General features: G+C 41.2%; 1 protein-coding gene across 1 annotated transcript in view; it reads left to right on the top strand.

Moving 5' to 3' along the window:
- Positions 1–1,738: 1,738 nt before the first annotated feature.
- The window catches only part of LOC111875424 (protein amalgam), a 44,814-nt gene continuing 26,558 nt past the window's right edge, over positions 1,739–19,994 (top strand). The window contains exons 1-4 of the mRNA XM_023871672.2: positions 1,739–1,919; positions 7,412–7,513; positions 10,837–11,049; positions 14,705–14,826. Of these exons, the coding sequence (XP_023727440.1) occupies positions 1,871–1,919; positions 7,412–7,513; positions 10,837–11,049; positions 14,705–14,826 (486 nt within the window). The 5' untranslated portion in view covers positions 1,739–1,870. The remainder of the gene's footprint in view (positions 1,920–7,411; positions 7,514–10,836; positions 11,050–14,704; positions 14,827–19,994) is intronic.

Below are 19,994 nucleotides of genomic sequence, written 5' to 3'. Positions count from 1 at the left end.
AAGCGAACGGAGAAGTTCATGGAGGTAGGCCTAAGCCCACTGGGGTTGTAGTGCCAAGGGGAAAGAAGAAAAAAGAAGAAAAAAAGCTGAATACAATTTACAGCGGGACATCTACTGAACTATTAAAGTAAGCCTTTCAGCTTTCATACAGATATTAAATTTGGTGAAAAATGGCCACCGTCAGTTCCCTTGTAGTGTGAAACATGAAGTTTATGACTACGCAGTGTAAGTATTTACTCATGCTTAGCTTTGCAGTACGCTGAAACTAGCAACGCTTCTTTATTTAAGCGTGCCAGTAACTTTTTAGTCAACGCTTAATGAGCTCATAGATCCTGCATTGTGATAATTTCCTTTATTATACAGTCATCACTTCCCCTGAGTCTCAACTGACGCAGTTCTGGAAAGCCATTTCCGCACCTGGTTAAGCAACACAGTAAGTCCTAACATATTCTGACAGCTGAACAATAATTACAAATGTCTGAAAGCAAAATATGCTGAGGAAGACGGTTGAAGGAAGTGGGCATCTAGGACTTAATATAGAGACGAACTTGATAATTTGTTAGGACAGCGAAATTAATGCGATTATAATTGGCTAGGCATGTTACTCGAATGTAAGACAAGATATGTTTACAGAAATCTCCTGAAAAGTAGCCAATCGAAGAAGAATCTCAAGGAAATAGGCTGTAAGAAAGAGGGATAGATAGAACTGGCCCAGGATCGTGTCCAATGACGGGCTTAGATGTTAGCAGGGTCGAAATTTCGGTATCAACTACCAGGGACTTGTATTAGGTGAGCGGACTAAATACGTAAGTTACACGGTAAATTAGCATTGAGACTGGTTGGATGGAGGGTTGCTCGTATGGTGAGGTAATTAGCACGGTTCATTATTGCTTAGTTTCTCAGTTTGATACTTAGCTAGCGTTGCGTGTTTAAACTTACTCACTTACGGAGCTGAGCCCTTCTTGATGAGCCGCCAATTCTGTAGCTACTCAAGACTTTCCCACCATTTTATGGAACCGGAAGGTTTATTACCGTGTTCACAAGAGCCCCCCACTAATCCCTGTCCTGAGCCAGATCAATCCAATCCATACCATCCAATCCTATCTCTCTATGATCCATTTTAATATTGACCACCCACCTACGCGTTGGTCTTCCCTGTGGTGTCTTTCCTTCTTGCTTTCCCACCAATATCATATATGCATTCCTCTTCTTCCTCATTCGTTCTATATGCCCTTCCCACTTCATCCTCCTTGACTTGATCATTTTAATTATACTTGGAGAAGAGTACAAGTTATGAAGCTCCTCATTGTGCATTTTTGTCCAACTTCCTGCCACTTCATCTCTATTCCTTCCAAATATTCGCCTCAACACCCTGTTCTCAAACACCCTCAGTCTATGTGCCTCCCTTGCTTGTTTAAATAAGTAGTAAATTAGTTATAACTGTAAAGTGTTGACATGAATATTAGAGGAACAAACTACCGTGGTCTTGACAGATAACTTTATAACCGACTGAGCACAGACGGCTCGAGTGCATCTCGAATGTGTTAGACGTGAACCTTGAGCTGGGTGAAAACGAAACATTGTTATACATTTAAAGAAGTTCTATGGTGAGTGGTAGAAGAAGGGTGTGATCAAAATTGAATGGACCCCCATTTCCCGCTGTGTATGCAAGCTAGGCGCATCTGTCCCCAGTGTTTCCTTCCTCGCTGTGCTACATACAGTTAAGTGTGATGTCCTCGGGAGGATCACTCAGCTGGTCGCCTGTCAGCGCCGCAGTCAGTCCTCTTCCGACTACCATCCGCGTGAGTCAGTTCTCCCACGAACATTTCACTGTGACAGCCGCGAAGAGATTTTGCAGCGGAATTCAAAGATGTACGCACTCAAAATGATCACGGTTCAGGTTCTTCTGTTATCCTCTGGTAAGTTGAGAACAAAATCCTCAGCAGAATATTTGAAACTAAAGGAGAGCAAGTAGAACGAGATCGAAAAAAAGAAGCAGACAAATAATGACTAGTTTACAATAAGTGATGAGAATTCCAACGGAATTCTAACATGTGCGGATTACATTTCACCATAGTTTATTACAGTTAGTGAGGTTCACTGCAGTCCTTTAGAATATGCCATTAGATTGGACCAAGAAAATCAGAGGGAATAAAATTCAATGGGACACCAGATTCTGGTGTATGTTGACGATTAGGAGTTAATGGATGAATACGTGAGTAATATAAAGAAAAGAAAATTCTATGTAGTATTCTAGTAAGGAGATTCAACAAGAAAAATACAGACAAAGCTAAGTACATGTTCATGTCCTGTTACCAGAATAAATACAAATCACAATATAAGGATACAGGTAGCTAATAATATATCCTTCGACACTGACGCAAAGGTATTATAGTACTTGGTAACGAAAATAGCAAATAAAATTCAAGTCAAATTCATAAATGAATTAAAGGAAGTTCAAATTCGGCTTTTATCTTCCCTCCTTCCACAAAAAACGAAAAGCTTAAAATATACGCAATTATAATTTCACCTGTGTGTTAGTATGATTGTGAAACTTTGTTTCTACCCCTAAGGAAGAAGGTAGGCTGAGGATGTTTGAAAGCAAATTTCTGAGGATAATATTTGGAGCCAAGAGAGACAAACTAACAGAAGTTTGGGGAGAACTGCATAATGAGAAACCTCATAATTCGTAATCTTCGCCAGATGTTACGAGTATTAGAATTATCAAATCAAAGACGATGAGATGGAAGAGGCATGTATTATAAATAAGAAAGCTGAGCAATGTACACAAAATTTTAGTCAGAATCCGTAAGGCCAAGAAGCCATTTGGGAGATCTGGTTGTAGATGGGAGAATAGTGTGGAAATAGCTGTCTAAGAAATGGGATGTGAGGATGTGGACTGGATTCATATGGCTCAGAATAGGATTTAGTGGCAGGCTCTTGTGAGCACGGCAATTAACCTACCGGTTCCATAAAGAACAGTAACATTTCTTGATTTACTGAACGACTCCCAGCTTGGTAAGAAGCATTCTACTCTATGTAGTTGTTATCATAATCATAATCAGCATGGTGCATCTTCTGAATCATTAGATTCGGACTGTTAGAAATGTCAAAATGTTATGATTTTAGGCTGTTCTTCTTTGGTTATCCCTGGAGACAAATTGTCTATTAAGCCATTGATGTGGCTACTTCTTCCATTATTAACAAACAGAACGCCATCTTCTGTTCCATAATGGAAGTTGATTATTTCAGTGAGCGACTTCTATTGAGAACTAGCCGTCTTTTGTGTTACTGTGAACTACCACTCACCACTGTCTGGCCTTGTTCCATTACCTAACAAAAAGACCCACGAAACGAGATAATGGTCACAACGAAATATAGGCCTATGTGACGAGTGGGGATGATAGTGATACGGCGAGAAGCCGTAACAGTTCGCTGTGGATTCTGGGACAATAATGAACTTACAGCTTCCATAATTATTAAACCGTAACTGCAACTGTTTTTTTTTTTGCTAGTTGAGTGGGACTAAGTCCCTTGTACTGCGGCCACTTCTGGCCTATTGTACCAGCCACAGATGATAGGTGAGGGTGATTGTGGAGCAATTGGTGGAATGAAGATTGGCAGGGAAAACCGAAGTACTCAAGAGAAAACCTGCTCCAGCGCCACTTTGTCCACCACAATTCCCACTTGACCAGACCCGGGATTGAATCCGGTCCGCCGCGGTGGGAAGCCAGCGACTAATCGCTTGAGCTATGGCGCGGCCTTAAGTGCAACTAACTAAATAACTACACTAACTTAGTGAATAAGTGACCTAACCCTTTATTCAGCAAACTTGTTCTCTTAATATCAGCGTGTAATTTATATTGTAGAAAAATCACGAAGGTTTAAATGTAGACAGGAGGAGAATATATTTATTTAATGACCTCACACGACAAATAAATTCGGATCAGAGGAACCAGTGTTTCTGTACGAGATGTCTTGTTCTTAGCATGGAAAGGGCTAACCAACTAACTACGCTAATTAACTGACTGGTCTATCAGCTGACTGACCTACTTACTGCAAAAGTACTACGAATTCTTAACCTAAGCTTCCCACCCTGGCCGTTTTAACCTTAGGGAAAGGGTTCCTGATACCCACTGGGTGGGAGGCTCAGGGCCTCTGAACAGCTCTGAACACTGTGAAGAAGACAGAGGTCTCTGCCCCCACCGAGAATCGAAACCCGATTATTCGGTCTGCCAGCCCTTAGCTTAGAGGCAGCTATCTCGTCTCCCACAGGCTGATTCAATTAACGAACTGCTAACAAATTAACAAACGGAACTAACTGAAGATTACGCTCTTCTGGGATGTGACGCTGTGTAGTCTGGTACGTATTTACCGATAGTTTGGGGAAAATTAGTGCCGTCATTCTCGAGGTACGAACATAACCACAATTAACCACTTTTTGTGAAATTCATAGTTATCCATTTAATCAACACACTGGAAGTATACAGGACAGAAGCTTTTCGTGTTTTTAATTCGGTTACTGAAGATCTGCGACTTCAGAACTTTTAGACATTTGCAAAATTTACTAAATCCGTTGGTGGAATATTTTAAACAGCAAATAACAGAGCGTGATTTTCGAAAAACTGTCATCGTGGTAAAAACTTCCAAATTTCAATTTCTTTTGAGAGGAGAATATTAGATACGCAGCGTTTAACACCAAGATCACAAAAGTCCGATAATCGAACCAACCCTGAAATACTCGTACGTGGGTTACGGTTTACACTACGCCGTGGTTGAGTAACACATGTTTGCGTCGTGCGTAATGATGAGGTGAAGCAACAGCCTAAAGGGTAATGACAGAGGTAAATAGGTAACACAGCGTCTCTTTTCAAATTCATTTAAGTAATTCTGGGTCTTAATTGGGCGGAAGTTAAACCACATGATTTTTGGATGGAAACTTCCGTTTTCTGACATAGCACTACATACCAAATAATAATATAGGTATCTGAGCATCCTGTTGCGATGTTAAATCAGTTTATTATAATATTTTAGTCTTATTCTCGCAACGTTCATCTGATGTTCAGGTGGATGTGTGGTTTTCTCCACACTGTGACATTATATTCACTTGTTTAAGCTGTTAGTACAAACTTTGCTGCCATTAATCGACCTCTTGTACCAGCCCCGAATGATAGATGATGATCAATGTGGAACAGTCGGTGGAATAAGAATTGGCAAGGGAAACAAGTACTCGGAGAAAACCTGCCCAAGTGCGCTCTGTCCACCACAAATCCCACATGACTTGACCTGGGATCGACCGACGTTTCAGGGGCCATTTCTGTCTCCATCATGATAGTCTGATGTAAGACTCTGATGATGTGAGACAGGGATAGTCCCTGAAACGTTGGTAAGTTTTGATAAATTGACATGGTTGATAGGCCGAGAAGAGTTTATCACATACTGAGCACTGTGACCACTTACAGCATGGCCAGGAAAAAAGCGAACATTAACACTTTTGATAGGAGCGTCTGATAGCAGTAGAGATGGTCCATAACACTGCCAGAACCGGGTATTACTTTAATTGCAGGCTGTGTTTTGAGAGCTGACTTGTGGCTGCATGTGAGGAGAGGTACGGCATGGAGCAGTGGGGCAGTGGTTACAGCCGCAATATGAAAGTGAGACACACTCTGTATTTGAGAGCCTGGATACAACACTGACTCACATTTGTCTTAACATTTTTTCTTCATCGTAACGTGTATCTAGCAGGATAACACAAGACTGGAAACCAATAAATTCTTGAACCTTAAGTCATACACAGACAGTCACAAAGAAGTGACAGAATATTAAAATTCGTCAATGTTCATGTCAGTATCAGCGTTCAGTGGAGCTATTTCATGTACCTTCACCACCATTGGCATTATTTGATTCATTACCAGCCTGTACTGATACACACAGTAATCTGCATCTGGTCACATCTATTCTTCCAGTCACTTTTAGAGATTGAGGCAAATTTTTCATCAGCAAGTTTAATAACATTGAAAAACTTTAAGATTTACTTCTTCTTGGAGAACCCAGTCCTAAACTCTCTGGACTTTGTCTGTCTGGTATTCTAAAAACCTGAGAACACGACACTTCAGAAACTGAAGCTGTTTCTGTTCTCAGGTGAGGAGGAAGACACTTATTCTTTTGGGTCCCTTGCAAAGAGCTAGCCTCAGTCACTGGAAAACCCATGTCAGGAGCAGAAGCTTGCTTCTGGCAACCAGCAAGCATGGTCACTCCTGGTATTGGGCCCTGCTGGGAACATGACCATATATTTGATCACTTTCAATACTTTCATGTTTTATTTACTTCTTTGTTGGATCTCCTTTTCAACAAATGGAGACGTTGGCCATTTATAATTATGTGTCCACGTATTATACCTTAATCTACCAAAGGTTATATTATTCCCACAGGGGTCAATCCATGTCAGAGTCAAGAGCCAGAGTCAGAATTGTCGTTTATGTCTGAAAGTGTAATTTTACATATCGACAACCTATATTCTGAAGCAATAGAGGCTGTGAAGTCACACGCTGCTTTATCAGCTCCTATCCCTGAGTTAATTTTGATTCTAGGTGATATATTAATTCAGAGGCAATGCTTTGAAACCGATCCAAATCTGTGAATTTCTCAATTCTCCCTTCGACATAGACTGGCCTCAGGTATTTACATAGCTGAACTCATACTGACATGGATTGAATTCAGGGGTGAGTCTCGAATCTGAGACAGAAAAATGTGGCCATGAGTCCAGTGGGACTCGGATCTGGTGATATATTAATTCAGAGATGATGCTATGAAACCGATCCAAATCTGTGAATTTCTCAATTCTCCCTTCGACATAGACTGGCCTCAGGTATTTACATAGCTGAACTCATACTGACATGGATTGAATTCAGGGGTGAGTCTCGAATCTGAGACAGAAAAATGTGGCCATGAGTCCAGTGGGACTCGGATCTGAGAATGACTGCGCTGGCGAGAGCCAGCAGCAGTTGTAGACAACAGACCCATCCTCTCATCAAAGAGGATGTTACATAAGTGCTAGAACTGCAAAACAAAATTACTAGTTGTGAGTCTCAAGGGGCTTGCCACCAAGATGAACTGATTGGTGGTACACCCACGAATAATAAAGTAAAGAACCTTCTGTTTCCATAAAATATGTGAAATTTCTTCATCAATTGATTGACTATTAGCTTCTCAAGAAGGACGTTGCTCTAGGAACTACTCTCTTGTAAACATCCAGTAAGACCCATATATACATGTATACGAGTATAACCCTAATAATTGCTTTATCATAAAAGTGCCAAATCATTAGTCAAGTGATACAACATACATAAATTATCAGTGATTATTTTATTTCAGATCTTGTATGCATAAAAGAGATTTTTCTTATTTACAGGTCCATGCTCTGCAAGAGAGCCATATTTCAGAAGTGTTCCAACAACAGTGAAGACATCTGAAAATGATACAGTCTTACTGCCTTGTTATGTAAACGATCTGGGTAGGTGTAAATGTTATATTTATACTTTTATTTGTGTCCATATATAACAAGGATTCAGTAACAGGTGACAAACACATTAAACCTAGTAGTTACTATAGGATTCTGAAGATGGTGTATAACACACTGATATATTGGGTTTCTGGACTTTATCCATCGTCCTGGTTTTTAAGATAACAAATAAAAACACGTTTCGGAAACTGGATCTGTTTCCCTCCTCAGGTGAAGGAAAAGGGAAACACCTATTCTGTTGGGTCCATTAGAAAGAGCTAGCCTCAATCACTGGACAAACCAATGTTACAAAACATGAAGATTATAAATACTGGAGACCAGGCTAAGTCCATGAGAGCTAATAAGAAAAATATTCATAACAAATTGTTGCAAACACATACAAGCGTGGAACCAGGATAGATAGATCTGTAGAAATTTATGCCACGAAACCAAACTCATAACCAGGTCCATGACCCCACGGCATGGAATAGAAAGAAGAACTAGTAACAAAAAACTAATAGTGTCTAACTAGCGTCAACAGTGGAGTAAACCACGTCTATCTAATTTAGAACCTAATAGAAATGAATAAAAGCATATATCTCGTCATACAGATCTTCTATGTGAATTGGTGACTTCATTGCTGATAATGCTCATGGACTTAGCCTGGTGTCAGGTGTTTATAATCTTCATGTTTTGTGACATTGGTTTGTCCAGTGATTGAGGCTAGCTCTTTCTAACGGACCCAACAGAATAGGTGTTTCCTTTTTTCCTTCACCTGAGGACGGAAACAGATCCAGTTTCCGAAACGTCGTGTTTTTATTTGTTATCTTAAAAACCAGGACGATGGATAAAGTCCAGAAACCCAATATATCAGTACATTAAACCTAGATTAAAGTATTCCATTTATGAGTTGCTGAATAACTCTATTCAGTCTCTTCTTCTAGAATGTAAGGCACTGATACTTGGGTGGGAAGGAAGGTAGAACATAGAGGGGGTGGACAAAAATATGGAAACACCCAACAAAAAACACATTACCGTGAGTAATATGGTGTAGGACAACCTCTGGCTTGCAGAACTGCTTGCAGTCTCCTTGGAATGGATAAATAGAGGTCCTGTATGATTTGCAAGGGAATCTTGTACCATTCTTCCTGAAAAACATGGTAAGTTTTGTTATCGATGATGGAGGTGGATAGCGCGCATGCAGATTGCTCTCCAAAACAGACCACAAAGGCTCAATAATATTGATATCTGGCGATTGTGGGGGCATGGCAGACGTGACACTTCATCTTCGTTCTCAGAAAACCAGTCCTGGACGATGTGAGCTATGTGAACACAGGCATTGTTGGCTTGGTAAATGGCATCACCATCAGGGAACAAAGTTTGCACCATGGGATGGACCTGGTCGCCCAAAATGGTCACATAGTCGTTGGCAGTGACGTGACCTTGCAGGGTAATGATGGGTCCAACAGAATACCACGCTATGGCTGCCCATACCATGATCAAACCCCCGCCATGTTTCACTCTTGGCAGCAAACAATCTGGATCATAAGCTTGGAATGGCGTTCTGCAGATGTAAACTTGGCCAGAAGTCAGAAGCAGTGTGAAGGTGGACTAATCCGACCAAATGACCGTCTTCCATTGCTCCACAGTCCAGGTTTTATGACTTTGGCACCACACTCTCCTCTTAGTGGTATTTTGATCACTGATGAGTGGCTTTGGAATTGCAGCTCGTCCAGAAATACCCTGCTTGTGGAGTTCCCTTCATACTGTTTTGGTGCTGACAGGGTTTGTGAGCGTGACATTCAGTTCAGCAGTCACTTTTTCAGCTGTAGTCTTCTTATTTTTTGTCACAATCCTACGCAATGTTCGTCTGTCTTGATCACTCAACACACATTTCTCTCCAGCTGGTGTTCATCAGATGCGGTTTTTTCAGTCCTCCTGTATGCAGTCATAATTTTGGATACTGTGCCTCGCGAAACACCAAAAACTTCGGCTACCTTGGTTACGGAAGCATCCACCATATGGGCCCCAACAATTTGCCTGTGTTCGAATTTTGTTAGCTCTGACGTGATGCACAAAAAGTTGCACAGAACACTGTCACGACAACAAATGAAGCTTGCAACATATTGCGGAGGTTGTACAGGTAGTGGTATTGGGCAGATACGACAGTGTGACCTACAAACGTTGCTAAAATAAACACTTCAATTCAGGCATGCATTTCATGAGGTGTTTGCATATTTTTGTCCATCCCCTGTATTAAGTTTCCTGAAAAAGAAAAAGTGTCCTTTTCTGAAAATTAAAAAATGAACCTGTACATATCAAGCAACTGGCTTACACATCCATTCTGTTACTTAACAGAAATAACAAAAGAGACTGCAAAGACTCTTGTTCTAAGGGGGAGGGAGGAGAGAGATAATAAACCTTTTTCTGAGATAAATGCAATTTAATGTGTTCACTCTTTAAGTTTCTAGGAAGAAAAGTAACAATGTGCAAAATATTTGAAAAACAAAGGAAATCAAACTCCAACAAAAATATGAAAAATGTAATATATTGTAACGTGTTTACGTTACTGAAGACGCCGTAGAGATCGTTAACTGGTTTATTTAACAATCTACAAATAACGGCTACAATTAATTATCTCACAGTTGCGGGGTTTCACACTTTATAACCCTAAGCGCATTAATCTGTTAACACTGTTGCGGGGTTTCACGACTTATAACCCTATGCGCAAATCAGTTCACTCTGTCTTCAGTAGTAACACGTTGACAGTAGGGGAGCTTTGTATCACTGTATCACACGCTCCCAATTACACAATCGCACACACGTCCGGATCTTCTTACCGCGACGGCTGCTATACTCCAACTTGTAGTCGGCTGGCTGTTACTTTATAACTCGGAATGTCTTCGGCGGTAGCCACACTGGAACTCGAACTCGAACTGATCGATACGCACTGTGCATCCACTTATATAGCTGCAGTGCTTGCCTGTGGCGTAATGAGTGCCACGTCACAGTAGGACGTTGATTACGGTTACGTTAGCGTTGCGCGTTACGTCACCGCGGAGGGGAGTGGCGGGGAGCGCTACGTTACCGTGGAGAGGAGGGTGGAGGGGGGTTCTCAGTCGCGCAACATGTTACAATATCAATAGGTTAAACATCAATGCACTTTGGATAAGTTTCTTACGAAATTTCTTCCTGTTTATTTGTTTTATGGGAAAGCACTGGTACAGCATTCCAGTAGATATTATCAGATGTGTAGCTTTGTATTGACAGGCATAATGCATATGTTTACTACTGATTTCAACATACTTTGAAATAATGACTGTTGACTTACTTAGGTTACAATGCTGTGCGATGGTGGTGGGAGAACCAGCTGGTGGCAGATTCAAGTAACCCTGGGCTAGTATCCTCACCACGGATCAAGATGCTGCCAAATAACACACTGCAAGTGTCAGATCTGCAGGCTGAGGATACAGGAGAGTACAAGTGTCAGATTATTCGGCCAGAACCGTGGGGACCTATACAACAAGTTCATGCCATTGAAGTTCTCTGTAAGTGATAACAAAGTCCAGTTTAAGCTTAGAGTAAAGCAGAGGTTATATTGGACCAATATGGATAAATATCAGATTTGCCTGATACTTCTGGTGAAAATCTCCCCTCCAGCAACAAATGTAAAGGAAATTTTGGAAATGTTTTGAAGATGAAACATGAGAATGGATGACAGCTGTTGTGGAAACTATGGAATATGTGAAATAGATTCCTTGAATGTCATTCATTACATCATTAAAGAAGAATAGAATCTCATTAATGTAAAGGTAATAAGTAGGAATTAATAAGCAGAAATTCTTTGGCCTGAGATAGCGCCCTTCCTCCACATGCACACATGCACGCGCATACACACATAGACACATATTGGTTTGATGTGTTTTAAAGAGTAACAAATGTTTATTCTGGAAATCTGCATGACTCAAGTAAGTGACAGTAGGGAAAGTTGAAAATGGGCCATTGCGTGTCTTCAAGTTCAGGCAAAGTATGAAGTGTTTGCTGTTTCATACATTGACAAGGCATTCTGCAAATACTGGACTTGATATCAGCAAACATAAGAAACACAACCATTGTCCAGAAAGTAGACAATCCTTTGTCCTTCAGGCTACCAAAATGTAGACTAGAGTTTACAGTAACATTGCTTCTGAGCAAAATCAGTGGCCGCCATGCCAGTGGACCCAGCTGGACTCCACCAACCACTAAGCGAAAAAATAAATTAACGTTGCTTCTGAGATGAACAACCCACCCCGTCATACATACCAATGTGTGTGTGTGTGTGATTTTGTGTGTATGCTGAGATCCACACAAAATTCCATTAATACTGATGGCAGCAAAAGAAGTCACATATTGTGTTGAGCCGGGCTAAAGGTCAGCTTGCTTTTGTGTGCAATATCATGGCGGCTGCCATTCCTAGATTCCATCTTCACCCCAATATGTTGACGTATTACCCTCGTCATGTCTGTGTATCACGCGACCTTCTATCCCTCTTCCTTGTCTCGGAAAGAGAAAAGACCTGCTGTGCAGCCTGTCAGATGACGTCATCCTGAGAGGGTGGTTACCAGCTAGCGGGCATTGCGATTGGAAATTCTGTTTCGGCTGGGGTACTTCTAAATTCTGTTCTGAATACCTGGCTGGCTGGTAAGGTAAAGGCTGTCCGCGATTGCAAGCTGCTGGCTTAGGATGGTTGCGATGTGTGTCTTTATTTTCTTATTTATTTCCAGTATTATTTGTGTTTGTCAGGGGTAACCCATTTAACACCCAAAGGAAGTTGTAAACTGGGACGAGTTAGTTTATTCTTGGTCGCAACTGTAGTGATGAGTGATTGCTCCACAATCATGGATTGGGTTGTTGTACCCTGTTCTTCCTTGCTTATGTATTCTTTGTAATTTTGTGTAATTTTGTTATTAAACCTCTTTATTGTTATCTGAAGGGCCAATGTATCACTGTAGCTCCTCCATATAGCTTGGATACCCCACGTATGTCTTGAGGAGCTTGCGAACACAGCAATAGAGCCAGTGACGAGGGGCTGCTTCTTCCTACTTCATGGCTCTGGTAATAAGTAATAATTTGAGAGAAGAAAGGGAAGGGGTTGTTCAGTGTAAAATTATTAAGCAGCCTTTTTGTTTTGAATTAAGTGAAAGTCAAGTTGTTGCAGCAAAAAGACAGTTTTTGTCAGATGATAAAGCAACCTCAAGATTATCAGTTGCTAGGTAGGTACAGTGTGTTAATGGCACAGCATAAAAAGATGGAGATATTCCACACAGAAGACATAAGCAGTGCTGTTTTGTACTCTGTACCCAACAGTGAAGTGTCAGATGTACAATGTATACAGTACACTATACTGAGGTCATGGGAAAAAGTAGAGGCCAAGTCAGATAAATCTGCCACTGCCCACACAAGAGAAAGTTAGACTATTAGGATTGAGAGTCAGTAAACAAGGAAGTGAAAGACGCTGCTACCAAGTGGGAATGACATAGCCATCACATGTATTAAATAATTAGTTTGTCTCTAGTCCCCAAACTAGAAACCTAATTGAAATGCTTTTGCACAGCCATCTTCCTATGAGTTCCACTGGAGTTGACAATGACACAATTTGGGCAGTAAGTGGCACAATATAAATTCCATAAAGTCAGTGCACGTATGTCAGCATGGTGTGCAGAGAAGGACTTTCCAGGAAACTGAACTACCAGTCAATGTTAACAGCACCATGGTCAAGGGAAAACTGTGTAGCAACCATGGTGATGGAAGAGTTGGAAAGGTGGTTTAGTGGAGGCTGTACAGTCTTTGTGTTCTTGTGTTGCTACAGATTTCTTTGGCACAAGTTCTGCTATGGATTGCCTACCTCCACATCTCCCCTCAGTTCCTACATTTTATCTCCAGCATAATTCCCTACATTCCTCTCAAAACACATAGGCCCTATGGTCACACGAAAATGTGTAAGGGTATATGGGTTGATTGACTTAGCCAGAGAGGGATGAATGGGAATACAGCAGCAGGCATAGGGGTTAAATATTTGCTGTTTCATACACTGTCTAGGCATAACATTCAATGCTAAACTTGATACTGGCTGTATGTTAAGTGTAAGATGAACAAGTGAAGCAGGCTAGAGAGCCTCAACACTTTCAGATAACTTAACCTAACCCAAAGCAAGCCAAGCTATGTGAACCTAACCTAACCTAATGTAACGTAAATAATTAGCTTTTTCTTTAATATTATCTTCATTCCATTAAAACTTTTAAAAGAGAAATTTTTGGTCAGATCTTTTGATTGTCTTGTGCATTTTTCATCTGCAGTTCTATCACCTCATTTACCTCTTTAGAATAATAACAGAGTGTAACTCATATATTTGTGTCTCATTAGTGTCTGTTTTGTCCTATTAGAATTTTATGTAAATAAGTCAAGGTATTTTATAGAACACCTAGGAATTTTATGAAATACTGACAGAAACTATAAAAGGAATCAGTCAGAACCAACAAATTTTGCAATCTGTCTAAAACTGACAGATATGTTATACAACACAATTGTTATCTGTTCATTGATTTCATAAGCTGCCTGTAACATCTTGATATAATATTTACCTGTTACAATGAATAAAAATTAACTGGAAATGAACAGCACTAAATATACAATACATGGATGGAGCATTCGTGATGAGGTCATTGTATTTTTCAATTGACCTAATCCTTATGGCTGCTCTTTGGCCCAGGGTTGACTCAGCCTCTAACAAAAATGAGTACCACAAATCTTCCTGGAGGTAAAGGGCTGCCAGCGTGTAAGGCTGACAACCTCACTACCATCTGTGAACAGACTGTCTAGAAAATTTGGGAGCCTCGACATCTCACAATCCTATGGGCCTCCATGACCTGCTACAGGGATAGCTTTATCTTTTCTTTTATGCATGGGACAACCATGGGGGTAAAAAGTGAGGGGAAAGACAACCTATGCCTATCAACATTGATTCATTCACTGGTAGAAATTAATGACTGAGGTTCTGCAGTGAAAATTCATTACACATATTGAAGAGTTATTGTATTTGACAGCTATGATATTATATGCTGTTACTGCCTCTGGGACAGTAAGCTTACTAGAGGAGCAGCTGCCATAGGTGTAAGTGAATAGGTGGCTTAAGAAGGACCTGTGAAACTCACATTTTATTTCCAGATCCACCATCAGTAACTCCCATCCCTGAAGAAGGCCTGTTGGAAGTGCAGCTAGGGGAAGAAGTTGTAATGGGATGTTCAGCTTCAGGGGTACCGCACCCCATTGTCACATGGTCTAATGAGGTAGAGTAATTCAGCATTTACAAAATATCATCCCCACACCATTCAACAAAACAGATTAATATGGATCAGATCATTTTACATTATTCAGGAGCAGGATATTTTTCTTATGTAGGTTATTCTTTATAAAGAAAAGGATAGTAGCAATAATAGCTATAATTTACGGATTGAAATTGAAGGTATTTAATACATGAAAATAAAGATTAGAATCAGTATGAAGTTATGTATGTTTTATATTTAACATTACTTTCATCAAAATGTTGTGTCTACTTCGGTATTGACTAGACACATATTTTTCATGCCCTATCCTTCCTTCTCTCATTTTGTCTCAGAGAATACTGAAACAGTATATGTAGATTTATGTTACCATAACATTTCCTTTCATAACGTTTTCACGGGTTTTCCACAGTGGAATTAAATATTTATGAATACATCTGCTCATCCTTAACTTATAATAAAAGGTAAATTTGTCCCTGTGCTTAACTTATTAAGCACTGTATCATGTAGGGATAGTGCATGTATAGATCCACATTTTCTTGACCTTGGCACTAGCTGGATGTCAGTGGTCAGCTTCACGCTCCTGCCACTTTACCTCCAGGGAAAGATCCCCTGTACCCATTGCATAGGAGGCTGGGTGGGCCCCAGAGCCTCTCTGGACAAAGTGGAAAAGAGAAGATTCTTGATCCTACCAAGACTCAAACTCAGACTCCTCGGTTGTCCAGCCCGCAGCCAGTCACTATACTGATTACGCTATCCCAGCTCATCTTAACTTATAATACAATATATAGTATGGTTTATAATCCATGATTTATTCCAACCGTCTTACAGTGCATACATTTATTCACCTTAATCTTCTCTCTTGCACTACATGTTTCAGCACAAAAGTGCCATATTCAGGTGCTTTTCGATGTACGTCAAACTACTTCATTGCATGCCCTGCTGTCTTCATATTAAAATAACTAAAATATATATTCGTCATATATATTGATAAATATTAAATATTAAAAATATTAAAACTGTTCAGGATTTGTCATCCTTATGTCGTATCTCAATACGTGAGTCACACCTATCTTCTTCTATCGGAGTACTCTTCCTACTTTCGTGTGTGTATTGTGCTTTGTGTTGTGTCTTGCTCCTGTGACTGCATGTGTTATCCTGCTGGGCCTGCTGGGTATGTGTTTATATGTATGTGGTTGTATGTGGTTTATAATATAACTACTTATTCTAAGGTAGCAGAACTCAAAGGTTTCATACCATTAACACAAACCCATGCTCAAACCTCATTATTTGTTTCATTTGTCAATTCTGTATCAACAATAACTGTCTTCTTAAAATCCAATTTAATATCACCCTTCCACAGCTGTCTCAGTTTTCTGAGTACAGCATATGATGATATCTCCCTATTAGTATTAGTATTTATTCAGTATTCCAGACATCCACAAGGTGGATACAGAACTTGTCCTCATTCAGTACATACAGACCAAATACAAAAGCTGTTTACATGGAACATTACAACAGTATAAAATATAAATAGTTAAGTCCTTAGATTACATAAATAAAAAGTCAGAAACATGTCATTTAAGAACAGTCATATTAAATAAGAAATCCACAATAAACAAATAATTATGAGTTACAAAGAGTAAATAAATCCTTCAGATTACAGAAAATAAGATTAATTGGCAATGCACAGGTAGAACTCATAATTATAACAAAACAGGCATTATAAAATGAGTTTACAATGAAAAAAAATCATAAATTACAAATGTAATACACAAGTGAGCCATAAAATTTACATTCAAATATGTTTATTATAACTACTCTCATTATTGGTAAAAGTACTCTTCTAATGAGTAGAATGAATTCATGTATAAATTTTTTTTAAAGTAGTTTTGAATTTAGCTATGTTACCATTAACATTCTTTATATGAGAGGGTAATTGGTTAAAGATTTTATCCCTCAATAATAGGCTCCCTTTTGATAAATGGATAAGTTTGCCTGTGGAATATATAAATTATTACTTTGCCTAGTTTCTAGGTTTTGACTTTTAATGCTTGTTATAAAAAGGTCTATGAAAATTTTATGAAGGAAAGCCAGTAAATAGGTCACAAATGGAAGTGAAAAGTTGTAATGGATGTAACAGATTTTCTATGTGTATCAATATTGTTATTATTATTATTGTAAAGTGTTTGCAATCCAGAAGAGTCACCTCTATGGAAACGCTAGAACAGACCGTTGCATAGGAAGTAACAATAGCGACACTGTAATACCAACAGTGAGCTGTTGTGTCGAGAACATCGAATCTCCATGGTTACGACGAATACGCGAAGCGTTCCCACAGAGACAACGCAATAACAATGGGTCATTGCGTAGGAATCGCGGAACCAACAAAGCAACGTTTCCACTGCTATAACAGAGGATTCGTTTGCATAGCAGCGGCCGAGGAGATAAATAGCCCAGCTTCGACGAGAAGCAGTCAGTCTTGGAACATCTGCCGCAGAAGAGAGTCTGCTATAAACCGCCAGAGAAGACAGTCTAGTGTTGCCGAGATATTGCAAGCAGTAATTGTAACACTGCAAGAGCAAATGATTGTAAAGCGTGTGATTGTGTAAGTGTGAAGGACAATAAAGGTTCTACAGAATTTGAGACCTACGTGAATTTATTTGTAGCGTGACACGCAAAACACGCTACACTGGTGTCAGAAGTGGGATACATGCTACACTGGTGTCAGAAGTGGGATTGGACTTACACACGTGACAAACGAGCTTCGAACTCAAGACACGCTACACTGGTGTCAGAAGTTTTACGAACTTGAACACGCCTGAACGAATTGTAGTACCACACGATGGATATGGAAAAATTGTTCGAAAACCTAGTGCAGATGCAGGAAATGTTCCGAACCCACCAAGACAGAATGGAGGACAATCGGAAGAAAGACAAAGAAGATTTCCTGGCTAAACTAGACGCCAACCAGGCCAAGGCCGACGCCAGACATAACGAGATGATGGCCGATTGGAAAGCTTGGGGGGAAGAGAGGAGAACTACCCACGAGAAGATTGAGCACCACTCAGAAGTGATGCAGTCCGTACTGGAGCATCGAGAGGTCCCCGCAAAAGACGCCCCGATAATACCGGTCGGAGAACCGAAGAAAATGCGTAGGGACCGAAAACTGGCCTCGGAGCGCCGCCGCCAGAAAGCGAAGGATTCGTCAAGGGAAATTCGTAGACCCCAGAAGAAATTGGCCGTCGCCCACAGAGAGACGAGCCGCCGTGTGGAAGTGGCACGGCAGAAGAAAAACAGCAGGAAGTCATCCCGTCGCGCGACAGTGGCACGACGTTGCAGAAATGTCTTCAAGAAGGAAACTCCCCAGGGAACCTTCGGATGCCAGCGAAAGGGAAGGAAAGGAATAAAGAACATAGGCGGCAGACGGCCGCCATGCCAGAAGAAAAAATTGCCAACCAAGAATGGCATCGGAGGGTGTAGGCCAGGACAGCGATCGCACCCAGGAAGGAGAGGAACACGAGAGAAGACCCCTTACGAGGCTGTCAACGTGAAGAACACGAAACGAATTATCAGGTTTACCGCGAAAAATTGGACACTGTGGAGGGGTCGACCCCCTCAAAAACGGAAAAAGGGAAACGGCCCTTATGGGAGGAACCGGTAACGTAGAAGTACCGGTCTCCCCAACAAGGATGAGTGGATAACGGAAGTGAGGAATGAATGTAAAACAACGAGATCGACAAATTCTCGGCTACAGGAGTGCTCGGGGCGAGCACCACTGAAGAAAGGGGCGGATGCGGTAGAATGAACAGCGCAAAAAGACGCGCAAAGGACACCAAGACCGAATGCAGACGTTGCCAGCAGAACACCGCGGAATCGAAACCGAGGGAGAACCTTTAGGCTGTTCGGGGACGAACAACCTTTAGAAGGGAGCAATGTAACGTGTCCGGAATCCAGAAGAGTCACTTCTATGGAAACGCTAGAACAGACCGTTGCATAGGAAGTAACAATAGCGACACTAGCATAGCGGCCGTCTGCCGCCTATGTTCTTTATTCCTTTCCTTCCTTTTCGCTGGCATCCGAAGGTTCCCTGGGGAGTTTCCTTCTTGAAGGCATTTCTCCAACGTCGTGCCACTGTCGCGCGACGGGATGACTTCCTGCTGTTTTTCTTCTGCCGTGCCTCTTCCACACGGCGGCTCGTCCCTCTGTGGGCGACGGCCAATTTCTTCTGGGGTCTACGAATTTCCCTTGACGAATCCTTCGCTTTCTGGCGGCGGCGCTCCGAGGCCAGTTTTCGGTCCCTACGCATTTTCTTCGGTTCTCCGACCGGTATTATCGGGGCGTCTTTTGCGGGGACCTCTCGATGCTCCAGTACGGACTGCATCACTTCTGAGTGGTGCTCAATCTTCTCGTGGGTAGTTCTCCTCTCTTCCCCCCAAGCTTTCCAATCGGCCATCATCTCGTTATGTCTGGCGTCGGCCTTGGCCTGGTTGGCGTCTAGTTTAGCCAGGAAATCTTCTTTGTCTTTCTTCCGATTGTCCTCCATTCTGTCTTGGTGGGTTCGGAACATTTCCTGCATCTGCACTAGGTTTTCGAACAATTTTTCCATATCCATCGTGTGGTACTACAATTCGTTCAGGCGTGTTCAAGTTCGTAAAACTTCTGACACCAGTGTAGCGTGTCTTGAGTTCGAAGCTCGTTTGTCACGTGTGTAAGTCCAATCCCACTTCTGACACCAGTGTAGCATGTATCCCACTTCTGACACCAGTGTAGCGTGTTTTGCGTGTCACGCTACAAATAAATTCACGTAGGTCTCAAATTCTGTAGAACCTTTATTGTCCTTCACACTTACACAATCACACGCTTTACAATCATTTGCTCTTGCAGTGTTACAATTACTGCTTGCAATATCTCGGCAACACTAGACTGTCTTCTCTGGCGGTTTATAGCAGACTCTCTTCTGCGGCAGATGTTCCAAGACTGACTGCTTCTCGTCGAAGCTGGGCTATTTATCTCCTCGGCCGCTGCTATGCAAACGAATCCTCTGTTATAGCAGTGGAAACGTTGCTTTGTTGGTTCCGCGATTCCTACGCAATGACCCATTGTTATTGCGTTGTCTCTGTGGGAACGCTTCGCGTATTCGTCGTAACCATGGAGATTCGATGTTCTCGACA

Source organism: Cryptotermes secundus, unplaced genomic scaffold (genome assembly GCF_002891405.2).
Source record: "Cryptotermes secundus unplaced genomic scaffold, Csec_1.0 scaffold589, whole genome shotgun sequence".
Taxonomy (NCBI): Eukaryota; Metazoa; Arthropoda; class Insecta; order Blattodea; family Kalotermitidae; genus Cryptotermes; species Cryptotermes secundus.
The sequence above is the reverse complement of the archived record's forward strand: the minus strand, read 5'-3'. Positions and strand labels throughout refer to the sequence as shown.